Below are 12,387 nucleotides of genomic sequence, written 5' to 3' on the forward strand. Positions count from 1 at the left end.
ATTTTATTGTGTGTAAGTTATACCGCAATATAGCTAATTTTTTTAAAACGGTGACTTAAAGCTATCATGTTTATCTCTCAATTAAACCTGAAACTAGCAAAGTTTACTTAAGTTTGATCTTAGACTCATTTTCCAGGCAGGTCAGTGGGCCTCAGAAAAATTCCTAAGGACTCACTTCTGAGCTGGTGGTGGGAAAGGCTGATACAGGCTTCTAAAGCCAGAAGTTATGTGATGTTTTCTGCTTCGGGAGCCCATGGGCTCAAAGCCCAGAAAGGAATTCAGGGGCACCCTTACAACGTGGAGCAGGATACAGACTACCTGGTGGGATTCGAGGGGATCCAGAAAGTTCTCCTTCAGATGGCCCCCACGTTGGTGCTAAACTTCTGATGCTTCCTCTGGATTGAGCATTGCCTTCCCCGAGCTTCCTACCCAGGAAAACACATTCTTGCCACCGGGACAATGACCATGAGTTTTCAGGCTTCTACCACCTTCTTAGAGCTTCCCAATAACCTTGGAAGGGGGCTGTTATGAGCATCCTGATCTTGGGTGGCTGTGTGGTGGCTGCAGTGTGAGGCAGCTTGAAGCGAGATCTCAGTTCCCTGGCCAGGGATTGAACCCAGGCCATAGCGGTGAAAGCACTGAATCCTAACCATTAGACCACCAGGGGTTAGTGGAGCAGGACCCTGGCTCTTGTCTGCTTTGAAGAAAGACTTCATCAAAGAGATGAAAAGTAGCGAGGCAAGTAAAGGAGAGAGTAAAGTATTAGGAGAGAAGATAAGTTCAGAGAAAGCATGGGTGGGCTGAGATAGAGAGAGAGAGCCACGCTTTTGGGGTGGTTTAAATCACTTATATGGGGGCAGTTCTTCCAGGTTTCCTCTGGCCAGTCTGTCTTTGAGTCCATGTTTGGTCTGGCTCAGGGCCCTCCCCTCTGTGCGAGCACATCTTTTACCCAAGATGGATTCCAGCACGAGGGTCTCTAGGAGGTTAGCAGAACATATTATAGTCCAGTGCCCGCTCCCCTGAGGATCTTTTCTGTCCACGGGTAGCTTGAGGGGGTCTCCTTGACCTCAAGAATGAGAAATATGTGACCTCCCTATCTTTTATCTAAGCAGGGCTTAGCCCGTATTTGTGTTTCTCATTCCCATCATCTTGAAGTGTCCACAGGAGACAAAGTCCAGCTGCTTATCACGTTCCTGTTATTATCTTTATTTTCAAAGTGTAAACAGGAGGCTAGTTGTAAATGTCTAACCTGGGGCCCATCTATCTCCTACCTCAATCCCATTTTACAGGTAAAGAAACCAAGAGCAGAGAGCTTGGATGGCTTTTCCCAGAGCACACAGCCCTGAGTCAACCTCAATGGGGCCAGAGCCTATCTAAGGCTTATCTTTTCAAAGCCCTCTCTTTCTGCAGCATGGCTGTCCACTCACATGAATGACTTTTCTACTTTTTAAAGATCAGGCCTATGAAGATGCCGCTGCGAAAAGCCTAGATTTTCTAACACTAACAGCTCTGGGTCTCTTGAATAGATGATTAATTTCAAAGTCCAGTCACACAGAGTTCAGGCTTAACAATTCTTAAATAGTTTTTAAAAGCAGATATTACTCCTTGCTCGCCATGGCCATGGAGAAACCTCCCTCAAGTCTGCATGGCCTGTCTGGCCAGGCAGCTTGTATGGTGGTTTCTGAAGAGTACGGGCGCCAGAGGCAGGCTGCCCAGTTCATTGATGGCCACACCACTGACAGGAGACGCTGTGGGATCTTGGGCGGCTGACTCAGCCTCTCTGTGCCTGAGTTTCCTCATCTGTAAGCAAGGCAAAATTTATTCCTACCCCTAAGGGCTATTGTGAGAATTAAATGAGGGCAGACACGTAAAGCACTGAGACCAGGGCCTAGCACATAGCAGTTGTAAAATAAATGTTAGCTGTTAAGAGTGAAAGAAAAGGGGGGACTTCCCTGGTGATCCAGTGGTTAAGAATCCACCTTCCAATGCAGGGGATGCAGGTTCGATCCCTGGTCGGGGAACTAAGATGCCACATGCCGTGGGGCAGCTAAGCCCATGAGCCACAACTACTGAGCCTGCGTGCTCTAGAGCCCACGCACCACAGCTAGAGAGCCCACATGCTGCAACTACTGAACCCACACACTCTGGAGCCCGCGTGCCACAACTAGAGAGCCCGCGTGCTGCAACTAAGACCCGATGCAGCCAAATAAATAAATTAATTTTTTAATAAAAGTGAAAGAAAAGGACCCTGAATTCCTTTCTGGGCTTTGAACCCATGGACTCCCAAAGCAGAAAACACCACGTAAGTTCTGGTTTTAGAAGCTCACATCAGCCTTTTCCACCACAGGCTCAGGAGCAAGTGCTTAGAAATTCATTTGAAGCAGTAATTTTGAGGCCCACTGACCTTTTTTTAAAAATGAGTCTAAGATTAAACTTAAGTAAACCTCACTAATGTTCACGTAAGAGCTAAGGATGTGGCATCAGGGCAGTGGCAGGCCCTGGGACCCTGTTAGCAGCAGGTGGGAAGGAGGGGGGGCTAGCTGAAAACAATTCAGTGGGGGAGGCAGACTTCCAGACAAGGTTTATGACACACGTAGAAAAGAGTGATCTCTTCCATTAAGGCATGGGGAAAGAGCACAGAATCTCCTGTCTTAGGGCTTTTGTTGAAGCCTAAGGTAGTGAACCGTCCCCTTCTTCCCTGGCCTATCTGGCCAGAGAGGGAGCAGCTGTGACTGTACAGCACCTGGCCTCACTGACTGGCCCAGGGTGGGCACCTGCCTCAAGCTGAGCCAATCGTAATCCCTCCACGAGAACTTAGAATTGGGCCCAGAAGAGTCCAGGCTCATTCTGCTTAACTCCTGGATGAAGGTGAGGTAAACTTGGAAGCTGTCAGCTGAGGCCATTTGCTGCCAATGCTCCCTAGGACACAGGGCAAGCCAGTTTCAGAGACAGAGAGAAGGATGGAACAGAAGCAGAGTTGGAGGGAGGTGGCTTTCGGGTTTCTCTAAGTCCAGGCCCTGGTTCTCAACTGTTCCCCAAGGGCCAGCTGCATCCTCGTACTTAGATTCCTTTAAAATCGCTTTTTGCCATTAACCTGGCCCCAGCTGTTTCTAGCAGTCACAACCACAAGACTCTTTTTTTTTTTAATAAATTTATTTATTTATTTTTGGCTGCATTGCGTTTTTGTTGCTGCACACGGGCTTTCTCTAGTGGCAATGAGCGGGGGCTACTCTTCGTGTGGTGCGCGGGCTTCTCATTGCGGTGGCTTCTCTTGTTGCGGAGCACGGGCTCTAGAGCAGGGCTCAGTAGTTGTGGCTTGTGGGTTCTAGAGCACAGGCTCAGTAGTTGTGGCTCGTGGGCTCTAGAGCGCAGGCTCAGTAGTTGTGGCACGCGGGCTCAGTAGTTGTGGCTCGTGGGCTTAGTTGCTCCGCAGCATGTGGGATCTTCCTGAACCAGGGCTCGAACCCATGTCCCCTGTATTGGCAGGCTGATTCTTAACCACTGCGCCACCAGGGGAGCCCCCACAAGACTCTTAATGAAAGCAATTTGAGGCAAACACCTCTTTCTGTTTCTTTCCCCCAAGTGTGGTCACCCTCCAAGCTTCCTTAAGGATGACCTCAGCCTGGAGGAGGGTGTCCTACAGGCAACACCAGCTGATAGGGGAAGCCATTCTCCATCTCCTTCTATGGTCCCTCCCTCTTCCCCTAGGCCTATCCTCTCTTCTCTGAGGTCTGACCATGTGTAACCCCTGTTTCCCACAAGCAGAGGTCCCTAAATCAGGCCTTTCCTGACTGCCTTTCTCCCAGCATAACTGCCCCTTCCCTGTCCCGTTTCTTCTTTGTCTGCCTTCCTTAGTCCCAGCTTCTGAGTTCAGAGGGCTGTGTGTCATGCCTCCCAGGTGGTGGCTACAGCCTAACAGGGGACTTCAAAGCCTTCCAGAGAGATGATGGATATTAGCTGAACCTACTGTAATCATTTCATAATATACGTAAATCAAACCATGATGCCGTTTGCCTTAAACTCGTGCAGTGATGTATCACAGTTATTTCTCAACAAAACTGCGGGCGGGGGGGGGGGGGGGGAAGCCTTCCTGGGGCAGACCAGCGTGGGAAGATGTTTTGGGAAAAGAAAAATTTTCAAAAGTTCTTATGTAAACTTGATAGAAAGATGAGTGTTCGTCTCACCAGATTAGGAGTGAGGAGATTGGAGTCTAGCCCTGGCTTTGCTTCTAACTCACTGGGTGACCTCAGGCTTCAGTTTCCTCAGCAGCAGAATGGCAGAGTTGAATGAGATCAAAGGCTTTTGGGAGCCTTATAAGGAGGCCTTGGTCATCGCCTTGGAAACGGGAGGGGGGAAAGAGAGATGGTACCTGGGCCCCTGTTTCTCTTCACTCAGAGCGGCCCCACTTGTACCTGTTTTATACACGGAGCCTCCTTCTCAGATGTTACCTTATCCCAGGTTTCCGAAGAAGCAGATGTTGAGGCAGAAGTGTATGTGCTAACACTTTATGATGGAGTACAATGCTAGGGAAGCTGAGGTGAGAGAGAGGAAAGGAGGGAGAGGGCACAGAGGACTTTGCTGAGCTGGCTACTATACACCTCCCCTGATGCTAAATCTTGTGGGACCTTCTTTAATGAGGCTGTATGAAGCTTAGGACAGTCCACCCAGAAAGAGGAAGAGAAAGGAATTTATCTGCCAATCCCTGTCTCTTACGGGTCAAAGGTTCACCCCATGGGGTGTCTGACACTCCTGCAGTCTCAGGCCAGAAATTTGGGGGATCGGGGGGTGCCATTGGCTTGTGCTGGTGAAACAAGTAGCAAGACCTGGAAGACAGGTGTAGCTGAGAGGATCTTAGGTGGACATTAAAAAGGAGCTCATACAGCTCTAGTTGGAAAAGAGTGAGAACTTCTGCTAAAATAAAAGTTGAGGGCTTCCCTCGTGGTGCAGTGGTTGAGAGTCCGCCTGCCGATGCAGGGGACACGAGTTCGTGCCCCGGTCCGGGAGGATCCCACATGCCGTTGAGCGGCTGGGCCCGTGAGCCATGGCCGCTGAGCCAGCGCGTCCGGAGCCTGTGCTCCGCAACGGGAGAGGCCACAGCAGTGGCAGGCCCGCATACCGCAAAAAAAATGAATAAATAAAAATAAATAAAATAAAATAAAAGTTGAAACCACTGGTCTGTGTAATCCCAAAGGACCTTCCCAGCTGCAAAGTCCCTTGATGCTGTTCACTGAAATTGCAGCTGAGACCATTTGCCCTTCTGGTGGGCAGGAACCATGTCCCCAGAGAGTTGGAAGCCAGATTCCTGGAAATGTGTATCCCTCAGTGCCCAGGAGTTGGTGCCAACTTTGCTCTATCCCCCACCCCTGGCCCTGCTCCCCTCGATTTCCATGCAATTTGAGAGCTAACACAGATCGTATTTTTAAAGAGTTCCGATGGGACAGGAAAAAGGGGGGGCTGATAATCCCACCAGGCTGGGGGAGTTTTCATCTTGTTCATTCCGAAAGTCCCAGCCTCCCTGCCAGCCTGGACTCCCCTCCACTCAGGAGCAGCTGTCGGCTCCAGACAGGAGGCAGATTTGATGGTATTTAAGGGATTGGAGGATTAAGTGAGCCAGAGAGGCCCCCACTGCACAGCCTCATCCTCTAATGGCTGGAAGCCCACTCCTGGGTATTATTAAATCGATGATTACATCACAGGTATGGCATACCCCTACCTTTGGAGCCCAGCAGGCTTGCAAAGCCAGCAGAGAATGAGAGATTAGGGTCAGAGTGGGCAGCCTCAATCCTTCTTCTCTGGTGTATGCATAGATCAATCTGTAGATGGAAGATCAGACTCACCAAAATTAAATCTGGGATCCAGTCTGAGCATTGTCATTGGCTGACCTTGGGTACACTACTTCAGCTCAGGACATTGGCTTTCCCTGATGCAAAACAGGAACATCCCCTGCTTGCTGAAAGCAAACGTGCCCTTTAGTGGGGCTGGGGTGGGCATTGGGGGTGTGACCTGTGGGCTGCTGGAGCCCAGGATGATCCTGATGGAAAATGGTCCTGATGCAGGCGCCAGCCACAGTCAAGATGGGACATACGGGCTCTGATCAAAAGGAGAAGGAATAAACCCAATAAAAGTCTCTCAAGTGAAAAGACAGGAAAGAAAATAGAATGGAAGTAGGCATAGCTCAAACCCCTCACATCATGGAGGGAAACCTCAGGTCCAAGGACAGACTGTTGTAAATAACAAACCCACCAGTGCCAGGCTCTGTGCTAAGCGCTTCACGTGCATTATTTCACTGAATCATCACAACCCCAATGCAGTAGATGCAACAAGCTTCTCCCTGTTACAGATGAGTAAAGTGAGGCTGAGAGGGGTTAAGCAATTTACCCAAGTGTCACAGCTAGTTAGCAACGGTATCAGGATTGAAATCCAGGCAGTCTGCCTTGCAGATTGTTCTCTGGCTTCTTTTTTTTTTTTTTTTTTAATTGAAGTATAGATGATTTACAATGTTGTGTTAGTTTCTGGTGTACAGCAGAGTGATTCAGATATATATATATATATATATATATTCCTTTCCATTATGGTTTATTACAGGTTGCTTATTCTTTTATATTTTATATTCTTTTCCATTATGGTTAATATAGTTCCCTGTGCTATACAGTAGGACTCTGTTGTTTGCTCTCAGGCTTTGCCCATCGTTCTCTTCTCTCACAGGGAAGCTGTCTCCCCAGGTAACCTCTAAGGTTCTAATTGTCATCTGTATTCCTGTGACTCCCAAGTCTGTCTGCCCAACTCCCAAGTCTGGCCTAAATTTCAGATCCATGGGTCCATCAGCCTTCCTGACCCACCTCAAGCTTAATGTGTCCAAGGATGAATTCTCATTTAGCTCCAACCCGCTTCCCAAGGGGTACCTCCACCATCCACCCAGCTGCAGAAACTGGCCACTGCCTGAACTCTTCTCTCACCCCTGACATCCAAGGCACAGCCTTGGTACCTCCCACACAACTCTTGATGTCATCAATTCTCTCCTTTCCACTGTCACTGTAACCAGTCCAGGACCCTCACTAGAAGAACTGGGCCCCAGTCTCTAGTCCTGCCTCCTTTTATCCACCTCCCCGAACCCCCATGCTGTGGAGGGAAGGGTCTAAAATGCAAATATGTTGGTGCCACTCCCCTGCCCAACAGCCTTGAACTACTTCCCATTTGTTCTCTGGATAAAGGCTCTCCTCCTTTGCGCTGGTTCCTTCCCCAGGTCAACTCCTGTTGCTCTCCCTCCCTGCCCTCTGCTGCTCTCAGTGAACTTCTTTCTGTTCCTCCAAACATCAGGGTCTCTCTGGATGCCAAGCCCCCTGGCTGGCTGTCCCCTCTGACTGGAACACTCTTCCCCACTCCTCATGTGTTTGGTGGACTTCTGCTCAGACTTCATTGTCAGCTCAGAAGTCCAAAGTCACAGCTAGGATGTCCATCTGAAGCCCAGTCCCCCTAAACTGAATTCATGATTAATCTCTCCAAAACTTTATTCCCTTTCTTGTCCCCTCTGACCTCAATCCTGTGCTAACTGAACACTAATCAGCCAGAGTCAGGTGACTAAAACTGTTGTTGTTAACATCGTTAATGTACTAAAATTGCTACTATAGATATCATCATTAACATACAAACCCAGGTTGTTTCTCCAGGGCAAGATGAGCTAACAGACCCCCCCAGCCATGGACCACCTGGTTGGAGAATCATAACCAGAGATATCCCGACTCCTGAAACAACAATTAACAAATGTCACAAGACGATGATTAATCCCAGCCTCTTTGTTCTTCCCCTTAAAAAAACCCCCTAACTCAAAGACTAAATTGGAGTGGATCTGAGGCGTGTCTCCCACTCCCTTGCTTGGCACCCTGCAATAAACACTGTACTTTCCTTCACCAAGTGGACAAAAAAAAAAAAGTTGTCCACCATCAAGCCATCAGCCACTGCAGCTGCCCCCACTGTGCACCCTGAGGGGAATTCAGGATGGAGAAAAACAGGATTCTGGCCCTAGATAGTTAAGATGCAGATCAAAGGTCAGTAAGCCCAGACTCTTGCATCTTCCCATACACTAAAATCATTAACTTGAGATGTCTGTTTTTTGTGATTAGCGGTAATCTTTTGACGTTCGACTACATTTTTTTTTTTTTTCTCAGCAAAAACTCCTGTGTATCCTGGCTCCTCCCTTACCTCTTTGGAACAGTTCCTCAAAGCTATCTGAGCTATCTGGCCTACAGTTCTCAGTAATGTCCCCGAATAAAACATAATTCTCAACTTTTAGGTTGTGCATTTTTTTTCAGCGGACAACCACAACTCATTGTCAGTAAATTGGCTTTGCTCAACGTTTGCAAACGGAGTTCAGTTTCCTAAGGCCTCCTCCAGAAGCCTTGTCTGACCCCACCCCCTCCAAGTTTCCACCGTCACAATACTCAGTACCTTCCCCAGCACACCACTTACCAATCCGCACCCCGAACACCCCATGTAAGCCTACGAGGGTAGGGCTCATCCATTCTCATATGGGATGGGGCGCTGCTCAGGAGTTAATACATGTTTGAATGGAAGAGAAGGGAAGTAACTTTTACAAAACCACAGAGTCCAAGAAAGTGACAAAGCCGGAAATGGATTCTGCATCACCCTCCTCCCCAACCTGGAAAGAATTCGCTCTTCTTTGCGTCCTACCCTCCTATCCCACCGATTTTTGATTCCCAGCGTCAAGGGCCATAGAGTTGACATTTTAAGGAGTGCTATCTTCCATCTGAGGAAGGAACGTGCATAACACAGTGGGGAAGGGCATTGAACCCGTCCCCCCAAGCCTTCCCGTCCCCAAGGACAGCGGAAATCCAGTCTCGTCTCCTCCCCAGGGGAGCATTTGGGTCGAATTAGTCTTTCCCCACGTCCCTAGCCCACCCTAGACTAATATCTAATATGCGGGTCTCGGGCAGCCTAGGCAAAGCTTCCCGCCACCGGCCACGCAGGGGACCCCAGCAGATCCCAGCCCCATTAGGCTACACGTTGTGCCCTCCTGCATCGGTCCCCACCCACTGCCTGGGACGCCACAGTCATCGGGCCCCTCCTTCCCCGCGCGGAGCCGGCCCCGCCTCCCGCGCTCCCGCGGCGCGTCTCTTGTCCCGCCCCCCGCCGGCCCCTCCTCTGGCCCGGGCCTCTGGGGCCGAGCGCTCTCCCGCCGGTCCGGACCGGCGCTGGGTGTTTGCTTTCGCGGCAGTCAGGCCAGCCAAGCCCGTTTCCAGCTCGGGGCAGCGGGGCGGAGGGCCCGGCCGGCGGGGCAGCCATGGAGGCGGCGGCACGGAGGCGGCAGCACCCGGGAGCGGCGGGTGGCCCGGGCGCGCAGCCGGGCGCCTCCTTCCTGCAGGCCAGGTGGGCGCGCGTCGGCGGGCGGAGCTGAACCACAGCCCCGCCACGTGACGGGGAGGGCGGGGGACCGGGGCCACGGGGCCCGGGTGGGTAGTCCACGCGCTATCCCTGCAGCTGCTTTTCGCTCACTCCCCTGAGCCCCGCCTCCGCGCTCCTTTCTCTTCCTGGGGGAACCCCGTGCCCAGGGAGGCTCAGCGGCGGGGTTCAACTGCCCAGCGGCCCGGCCGGCTCTAGGACAGTCGCTCAGCTGGGGTCCAGGAAACTCGGGGTGGGGACGTCGGCGGTGGGCCCAGAGGACATCTCTGCTCACTAGGGACCCCAACGCGCCTGCAAGCCCCGGGCGCCAACCCGAGTTCTCGGGGTGCCTCTCCTTGCCCCGAGGAACCAAAGAATGTGGGAATGTAAAGGGAACAGACAGCGAAATGTGGAAGCTCCCCTCCAGAGAAAGAATTAGGAAGGGCTTTTTCCACATGGTTGCTGTTCCCTTCTCTCAGTAAGGGGAAGTTATTGGTTTATGTAGCTGAGACCAGGTGCTTGGGGCAGAGGAAAAGGTACAGAAGCCACCTTTTAATCTTTCCCTCCACTCTACTTTCATACCATTTTACAAATTATAGACATTCATTGCACATAGTAGGCATTCATTAAGCATCTCTGTTGTGTCCAGCGCTGTGCCAGGCACTAAAGCGGTGGGTAAGGTGAAGCTAGGAGGGTCCCACAGTCTGGTAGGGCGGGCCTGGGAGGAACAGTCCAGGGGCTGAGAGGTCGTCTTGGAGGGCTGCCTGGAGGAAGTGGAGCTTGAGCTGCATCTCAAAGAACTCAGTAGGTGACAGGGGAAGAAAGGCTGTTTCAGCCAGGGGAAAGCTTGGGAAAGGCAAGGACTGCAGTGGTGCTGGAGCTTTCTTTGTGTACAGTGGCAGGAGGATGCAGACGGATTGTGAAGGGCCTTGAATGGCAGCAGAGCTGGGACCAGAGTGAGAGCCTTGAGTGCAAAAATTAAGGAGATGCTCTTGGGGCACTAGTGTTCAAAAACCTTCCATGGCTCCCCTATGCCTACTTAAATGTTGGGCCCTGTGTGCCTCACTTGCCTCACCCTAGTTCCTGCCCTAAATGTCAGGTTAAGGATGCAGCTTTTGTTCTGTAGGGCACGGGGGAGCCATGGAAGGCTTTTGAGCACTAGTGTGCTCAGTTTTAGGAAGTTTGTGGTATGATTTGGGATGAAATCTGAGAAGAAGTCTGAGAGACTTGGGCGAGAGTAGCTCTTTTTCATGCTACTAAGGACATCTCTCTTCCGATCACCTATAAGTTGGGAGTCTTTGACTGCCTTGAACTGTGGTAGCCCAATTAGAACAGTGTGTGAGTAGTGGATATGGTCACCACTTTATCTCATATGCAGGGTTTCCACATGCAGCATCTTACTCAGTCTTTTTGTATTTTGTATATGTGGAAACTGAGGTCTAAGGAGGTTTACATCATTTGCCGGCAAGAACCAGGGCCTAAACCCAGGGCTTCTGTTTTCTGTTCTTACTGCTCCACTCTGGCTATTCCTCTTTACTCCTACATGAGCTCCCCACCATCCAGGTTGCTCGTGGGGATGGCATGAGAGGCTGGCTGTCTTCCAGGGTATCTCTGCCCCCCCTCATTGGGTGCCTGTAGGCCGGTTCTCAATATCATTGCTACACAAGACAGTAGGCAGAATCATCCTGTCTGACTCCTAGGATGCTTGGATTTCCTCTGCTACATTCATGCTTTGCTTACATACCTCTAATGACAAGGTGCTCACTACCTTTCAAGGGACTCTATTCCAGCTTCCACCTGCTCTGTTGACAGTTTTTTGTATTGTAATCAAAGTAATACATGCCCATGATTAAATACAACTGCACAGACAGGCTTAGAGTAAAAAGCAGTGGCCCTTTTTCCACTTCTCCCTAGTACCAGAGAAAACCATGTTAGCTTCTTTTAACTGTTTCTACCAGAATTAAATTCATAGTTCTAAATAATAATAACAAATACTACGTACATACCACTTTCTGTGGGCCAGGCCCTGCTCTTAAGTTTTTGCATTTAAAAAAAAGAAAAAGTTTTTGCATAATTTAATTCAGCCACAACTCTTGACGTAAGATCTAGTATTATCCCCCATTTTACAGATGAGAACATTGAGGCCCAGGAGGTAACTTGCTCAAGATTTGGTTAGTGGTAGAGCTGGGATATGAACCCAGGCAATCTCCAAAGTCCACACTCAAAAGCTATGCTCAGGGCTTCCCCGGTGGCGCAGTGGTTAAGAATCCGCCTGCCAATGCAGGGGACACGGGTTCAATCCCTGGTCTGGGAAGATCCCACATGCCGTGGAGCAACTAAGCCTGTGCGCCACAACTACTGAGCCTGCGCTCTAGAGCTCGTGAGCCACAACTACTGAAGTCCGCATGCCTAGAGCTCGTGATCTGCAACAAGAGAAGCCACTGCAATGAGAAGCCCGCACACCACAATGAAGAGTAGCCCCCACTCACTGCAACTAGAGAAAGCCCACAAGCAGCAACAAAGACCCAACACAGCCAAAACTAAATAAATAAATTTATTTAAAAAAAAAAAAAAAAGCTATGCTCAACTGCTATTTCTTGGTTTATCAGTTGCCTCTAAGCTAATGTTTACCCACTAATTTCCTGTTATGATTTGGTTCACTTATGCCGCTCCTGTCTTCACAAGATGGTTTTGTATCACCATTTTTAGTTTTGCTCTTTGTTACCTTTGTAGCCTTAAGGAATATGTATATACCATTATTTCTTTTACGGTCAACTGTGAAGCAATATCTTTTTTTTCCCAAAGTTTACCTATTTATTTATTTATTGAAGTATAGTTGATTTACAATAAGGGCAGTATCTCTTGATTCCTTTTTAAAAGATTATTAGTCTCCTACCCTAATCTCTAGCATTCTTTACCGTTTCCCCAACTCCTGTCATCTGTAGTTTTACTTTCAAGTTGTCAAGGTTCACAGTAGTATTTACCTGCTGT

General features: G+C 49.7%; 1 protein-coding gene across 9 annotated transcripts in view; it reads left to right on the forward strand.

Annotated features, from left to right (window-relative positions):
- Window positions 1-12,387, forward strand: part of CLN6 (CLN6 transmembrane ER protein) — a 68,563-nt gene that overhangs the window by 23,461 nt on the left and 32,715 nt on the right. For 2 of the 9 annotated variants that reach the window (XM_060294072.1, XM_030875157.2), the window contains exon 1: window positions 9,159-9,384. The exons of the other annotated variants lie outside the window; for them this stretch is intronic. In XM_060294072.1, coding sequence (XP_060150055.1) covers window positions 9,299-9,384 — 86 coding nt within the window. In that variant the 5' untranslated portion in view covers window positions 9,159-9,298. Of the gene's footprint in view, window positions 1-9,158; window positions 9,385-12,387 lie in introns of those variants that run through there. 9 annotated transcript variants of the gene reach the window in all.

Source organism: Globicephala melas, chromosome 2 (assembly GCF_963455315.2).
Source record: "Globicephala melas chromosome 2, mGloMel1.2, whole genome shotgun sequence".
Taxonomy (NCBI): Eukaryota; Metazoa; Chordata; class Mammalia; order Artiodactyla; family Delphinidae; genus Globicephala; species Globicephala melas.